This window comes from Alligator sinensis, unplaced genomic scaffold, assembly GCF_000455745.1.
Source record: "Alligator sinensis unplaced genomic scaffold, ASM45574v1 scaffold628_2, whole genome shotgun sequence".
NCBI lineage: Eukaryota > Metazoa > Chordata > Crocodylia > Alligatoridae > Alligator > Alligator sinensis.
The window spans coordinates 7301179-7307549 of NW_005841833.1; the positions used below are offsets into that span (position 1 = coordinate 7301179).

Genomic DNA, 6371 nt, shown 5'->3' on the forward strand with positions numbered 1-6371 from the left:
CATATTGAAAGGATGGGGTGTGGACTGGACGTTTGCTGTCTTGGGAAGGGTCACTTAACATCAGTCTCTGCCCCAACAGGAGCTGCGAGTCATTCCATGCACTCACCGGTTCCACAAGAAGTGTGTGGACCCCTGGCTGCTGCAGCATCACACCTGCCCTCACTGTCGCCATAACATCATAGGTGAGCGCTGCCCTGCAAATGCATGTGCCCCAGTGTGGTTCTTCCCAGACCTATCCACTCGGCCACAGGGGGAAGCTGTGCTTCTGCATGCTGCACTGCACATCTCTCTCCTGCCTGTAGCCTGCATCCTGCAAGCCTGGGGCCGCTGTCAAGGGTGCCAGCAGGCATTAGTGCCCAGAGAGGTTCTTTGAGAATGACCCATGTTCCAAAAGAGCTGGGTCACGTTCCTACAAGCTGCCTTGCCCTGAACAAATGCTCGGCAGAGGGCAGCACCTCTCAGCCTGTGCAGGGAAGCACCACTGGTAAAAGGCACCCGACTCACTGTTTGTATCTAGATAAACACCGGGAAAAGCAGGTGACTTGAGCGGAAGGACAAGCAGGGAGTGTATGGGAAGGGATTCTCCTCTGTGCTGCAGTGTGGCATAAATGTACTCCCCCACCCCCCAGCGTGAAAACTGTTCTGTGTAGCAGAAATTAGGGAGGTTGTTTGTGAGGTGACAAAAGCTGGGCAGGCATTATTGTTTGCTCCTAACTTGGAGTGAGCACCACTGCCTGTGTGGGGAAGAAGTCATTTCTTTTCCTCCCCTGTCCATAAAACCCAGGTATTTCAAAGGCTGCCGGGCAAGTGTGATTATATTGGCAGGGTTGCTTCTCCAGAGCAGGCTGGCACCTTTCACTTACTGTCTTTCCCTGTCAGAGCAATAAACCTTCAGCAGAGTAACTGCATTTCCTACATGCTCTGTTTCTTATCTCCTCCCATCCAGAGCAAAAGAAGGGGAACCCAGGCCCAGTGTGTCTGGAGTCTGCTAACCCTGTGCGCAGCCGGCAGCAGAGAGTGATTCTACCAGTTCACTACCCTGGCCGAGTGCACAGGACCAACCAGATAACGGCCTACCCCACCCGGACGAGCATGGACCCTCATGGGAACCCTATCACGGTACTGACGGTCGACCGGCATGGCGAGCAGAGCCTGTATCCAGCACAGTCCCCAGCCTACATCCGAAGTTACCAGCCTATTCACTTGGACCACGCTCTGAACACCCATCACTGTGGCCTGGAGCACAGGGCTTATTCTCCAGCTCACGCTTTCCGAAGGCCCAAGTTCAACGGACGGAGCTTCTCCAAAGCAGCATGTTTTTCCCAGTATGAGACCATGTATCAGCACTACTACTTCCAAGGCCTTAGCTACCCTGAGCAAGATGGACAGCCTGCAGCTGGCCTTGCCTCAAAGGGCCCTTCCCGTGCCTTCCAGGCCGGCAACAGCATGCTTTTCCCTCCTGTGGTACATGTTGTGCCGTCCTCCCGCTTGGAGAGCGGCAGCACCTCCAGCTTCAGCTGCTATCATGGTCACCGCTCTGTGTGCAGTGGCTACCTGGCTGACTGCCCAGGCAGTGACAGCAGCAGCAGCAGCTCTGGCCAGTGCCACTGCTCGTCCAGCGATTCCATGATTGACTGCACGGAGGTCAGCAACCAGGGGGTTTATGGGAGCTGCTCCACCTTCCGTAGCTCCCTGAGCAGCGACTATGACCCCTACATTTACCGTAGCAAGAGCCCCTGCCGTGCAGGTGAGGTGGGAGGTGCGAGCCGAGGAACAATTGTTCTCCTGGAGGGTCCCCATCAGGATGAGCTCCTAGCACCTGGCCACAGTTTGGGGGGTGTGGACTGTCGGCCTGTGCCAGCTTCTTCCTCAGGGGACCAGCTCTCTAATTGCAGCATGGAGATGAACTATAGCAGCGATTCCTCACTAGAGCACAGGGCTCCAAATGGCACTACCTCAGAGGGAGGCCTCGAGGCCGCTCCCGGTGCTGCCTTGGATGTTAAAAGGACCTGGAAAACCCAAGAGGTAGCTGGGCCACTGATGGAGCAGGCCTGCGCGTGCTGCTTTGAGCTCCAGCACTCTGCCTTGGAGCCCACTAGCGGGGCAGCAGCTTGCAGCACACTCTTCCTTGGCTCCCCGCTATGGGGGGGTTGTGGCCCAGGGCTGGAGCAGCAGGTGGGTAGCGCCCAGGGCCTGTACAGTATTAACTCAGACCACTTGCATAGGACAGACGGGGTGAAATACGAGGGCTTGCCCTGCTGCTTCTATGAAGAGAAGCAGGTCACCTGTGGTGGTGGTGGCAGTGGGGGGGGTGGTGGCTGCTACACAGACGACTATGCAGTGAGCGTGCAGTACACACTCCCGGATGACCCCTTGCCCAGCTGCTACAAGGGTGCGTGCGACCTAGGCCAGCGCATCCCAATCATTCCTGAGGACAGAGACTGTGAGCTGGCCGTGCCCCCAGACTGCCAAGGCCCCCGAGCAGGGGGCTGCAGCTCCTGGGATGCGGCACCTGAAATGGATGCTCGTCTGCACCACCAGGGTCTGGGAGAGGTCCCGGAGGAGAGGGAGAGGTGCTATCGGGCAGCATCCTTCCTGCGGAGCAGCTGCATGCGGGAGGAGGAAGCCAGGAGGCTCTTCTCTGCCCCTGCCCTGAGCCCCCAGGAGCTGGCACCAGCCACAAAGCCTGCAGGTAAGAGTCAGGCCTGGCCATTCCCCAGCAGTTTTCAGCTCCTTTGTCCCACAGGAACACGTGTTGGCTGCCATGGCGCACACGGCCATGGAAGTTACCACCCAGGCTGGGGATGCGGGAGTTTGGCCTAGTGCTGTCCAATAGCCACTGTTCTTCAAAAATGCTGCGCCTTTGCCTTTTCCCTTCAAATATCCCAGCCCTGGTCCCCAGTGCTGTTTCATGGGTGCTGCCTAGCCCTACTCAGGACAGCTCTGGACACCAGTGGTGAGAGCACAGCAGGTCCTTGCTGGGGGCTTTCACTGTTGCTGCAGCTAGTGCTGGCAGCCACGGCCAGTGCTTAGGAAAAGCAGCTGCCAGACCAGACCAGACCAGTGCTGCGAGGGGTAGGAGAGGAGTGCAGAAAGCCCCGGGATGGACAGACTCGGAGCATGGGGGAGGGAAGGGGTTGCTCTCCAGCCTGCGAGGGAGGAGCTGTTTGGGGGCTCTCGCAGGAAGTGGTGAGCGCTAGAAAGGAAAGGACCATTGAAGCATCTGGTTCACCTGCAGCGAGCTGCGAAGCCTCTCCCCAGCCCCCTCTAGGCCTCTGCCCCCAAAATGTTCCTTTTGTCTAATAACTCCTCTGTCTCTTCAGGCTCTGGATCGCACCCTCTGGAGAGGAGCCAAATGGGTGACTAGGCCCGGCCTGGCTGCCACAGACCGAGCACGGGAGCTGCCACGGAGACACCAGATTCTGTCGGACTTTCAGACTTTTTTTTTTAGCTTTGACAAACACACAAAAGTGGTAATGTGGAGAAGCCCCTGTGCACCCGCCCTGCCTGACTGAGCCCCTCCTTACATCTCCCCGCTCCCCTCTCTCCAGCCTGCTGCCTTGTGCAGCTCTGGCCTGGGTCGGGGTACAGAGCCCGCCCGGGGTATGGGCTGGAGCCGCTCTGTCCGAGCGCTATTGCCATTCCTGTACTAGGGACAAAAAGTGTTATTTATACTTTCCTCTAGAAATGGCCGTGCCGGCTCTTGCTGAGCAGGTGCAACGGCTGTGCTAAACAAGCCACACCATGCGTAGATGCTGCTGCCTCATGCTGAAGGAGACTAGCCTTTGAGCTCAGGGCTACACCTGCCTTACAAGCAAACCGGCACCTTGAAGCAGACTGGTCCGGATATGGATACCAGCGCTGACTGAGCACTCAAGACACTGCCCCTGCCTTCTAGTGGCCACTTCCAGTAGCAAGCAGGTTTCCTTACGAGCCAGGGGGTACGGTATAGAGTTGTCGGTTCCCCTGCTTCACACTTCTCTAAGGACTTGGCGAGGAGAAATCCCCAGCCTGTGTGCTCAGTGCTCCTAACAGAGGAGATGAGAGCTCAGAGCGACCTTTACTGCTGCCGGCCAGGACCCCCTTGCTCCCCGCTGCTGCAGGTACATGTCAAACCGCTGCCTCGGCAGGGCCTGCCGTCCTGGTATTCTGAGGACGGCTCTTCAGGAGCCTGCAGCCCCAGGTGGCAGCTCCGTAGCAAGAAATACTGCTGCAGGCAGCAAAAGGGGGCTCATAAGGTCTCTGTGGCTTGCCTGGGTCCGTTTAGGAAAGCTTGGATGGGGTCAGTGTTTTGCTTTCTAAGGGTACTAGTGCATTTTGCCAGCTAGTACAGGCTGCGTGCGTGTACATGCCAGGGGCAGTGAGGACTGGGTAAACCGGCTTCATTTGTTTTCTTTCTTTGCTGGAAGAGTGGCGGTTGAGGTTGCTTCCTTAGCTCAGTCTGTCTTGCAGCTTTCTCTGACCCAGCCAGCTTTGCCCATGTTTGACTGCGTATGGAAAGCATTGCATACCCCGTTAGTCTACGCACATACGTCTGTCTGTGTTTCTCTTGTTTCCTGTGGAAACAATGGCTTCTAGGTAAGAGGCCATCATAGCATGTTTTTTAAACTGCCTGTCATGCTGCGTGTGCTTGAAACAGTTAGCACCCTTCTGTCTGGTGCATACACAGGGCAGGGATGCATTTATGGGGGGCGTACTAGTATATGCCCACAAGGTAGGTCTGGTAAGAAGGATTTCATAGAAGTAAACATGATGGGGACACACTTCCACGGCCTGAACCATGACAGTTCGGTGTGACGTGTTCTTTCACTGAAGTGCTGCCCTGTGTGAGACTGCCTTGGGCTTGTCAGGGAAACCAGCTGACTTCATTTAACGTCCCAGGGAAGGTAAATGAGCCAAGGAGCAGCTTAAAGGTGAAAAGGAGATCTGCTTTTCAGTTCTGACCAATAACACCAGGAAGGATCCTTAGCATTTGCAGGAACCCTAAGCAAGGCTCTTGGTGAGTAACTGCCTGAGTCCAGCTGTTCATCGTACAGCACAGAAGGAGCCAGCTATAAAAAGGGCGGGGGGGAAATGGCGAATGCATTTTCTAGGTGTAAAGGTGCAGAGGCTGAGCAATATCCTCAGATGGAAGGTGGTAGATGATGTGTTTTGTGGAAACGGAGCTATGGAGGTTTGTCACTGTTTTTTTCCCTCTTTGAATATGCTCACACCCAGCTCCTGCGACAACAAAAGAAGTGGACTGTAGGTGTGGCAAAGCCGCACAGCTTGTGCGCACTGTAAAGCAGGGAGCCTTTAGCCACAGGAGAGCTGTGGTGAAATGTGGTTATGGTGTGAACTGGCTAGTTGCACGTTAGGACTCATGGTCCCAGGCACCTGGGAACCATCTCGCCCGGGTGACAAGGAAGCCACAGCCAGTCCGGCCACTCCTTCCCCACGAGCCATGTGGTAAGGTCTTCCGTTCCCATCCTGGTCTTGCCTCCTCCGTTGGCATTTACTGCTGCTCCCTGCTCCCGATGCCTCTTGAAAGGACACACAGGCCAATTAGCCACAATAGATACTACTTTTAAACAAAAATGCCTTTCTATTAAATGAACTGTTGCCAGTGTTGGGCTCATGAGGCACTATTTAAAATGTTTTTTAATTAAAATGATCTTGTAGCACTTAAAAAGGTTTTGTATAAAAATTGCTGTAAAGATTTGTAATACGGTCAAAAGGGCTCTCTCTCCTTCATTACCATTTTTTAATGTTTCAAAGGCTAGAAAACAACTTGTATATATTCTGTAAATGTATAGCAGCACATTTCATTTATGGAAATATGTTCTCAGAATATTTATTTACTAATATATTTATCTTAAGCCATGTCTTATGTTGAGAGTGTGTGACATTATTGGAATAATCATTGAAAATCACTAACATGAGGCCCTGTAAATACATGATAATTGCACACAAAGATTTTACAATATTTGCCGACCAAAAAATGATTAAAAACAAGTTGTAGTTCTTTACAGTTTTGTAACCAAGTGTACAAATGTCTGTAAAAACAAGCAAACAAACAAACAAAAAACCCACAAAAATACAGTTTTATCAACTATACATTTGAAAGTTGTCCTTCTTTCTGGGGAGAAAGGAGCTGACTCCATCCTGCCCCTCTGAAGGAAATCCTGCGTGCCTGCAGGTGACATGTTTTCAAACAGACTTGTAAGGAAGACCCGTGGAAGCTGATTTGGTTTGGTGTCGGTGAAAGTTGCATTGGTGATGGGCCCAGGTGTAGGTGTGCCTTTTTCTCAGCCACTCCCTCTGCTTGTAGTGACTGTCCTGCCACTAAACTCTTCTTTTTGCAATCCTCAGCAACTAATCGCAGCGAGTGA

The 6371-nt window shown here is 53.5% G+C and overlaps 1 protein-coding gene across 2 annotated transcripts in view; it reads left to right on the forward strand.

Moving 5' to 3' along the window:
- Window positions 1-6094, forward strand: part of ZNRF3 (zinc and ring finger 3) — a 68919-nt gene extending 62825 nt beyond the window's left edge. For both annotated transcript variants that reach the window (XM_006015230.3, XM_025199778.1), the window contains exons 7-9: window positions 80-182; window positions 947-2692; window positions 3324-6094. In XM_006015230.3, the coding sequence (XP_006015292.1) occupies window positions 80-182; window positions 947-2692; window positions 3324-3367 (1893 nt within the window). In that variant the 3' untranslated portion in view covers window positions 3368-6094. The remainder of the gene's footprint in view (window positions 1-79; window positions 183-946; window positions 2693-3323) is intronic.
- The last annotated feature ends 277 nt before the right edge of the window (window positions 6095-6371 follow it).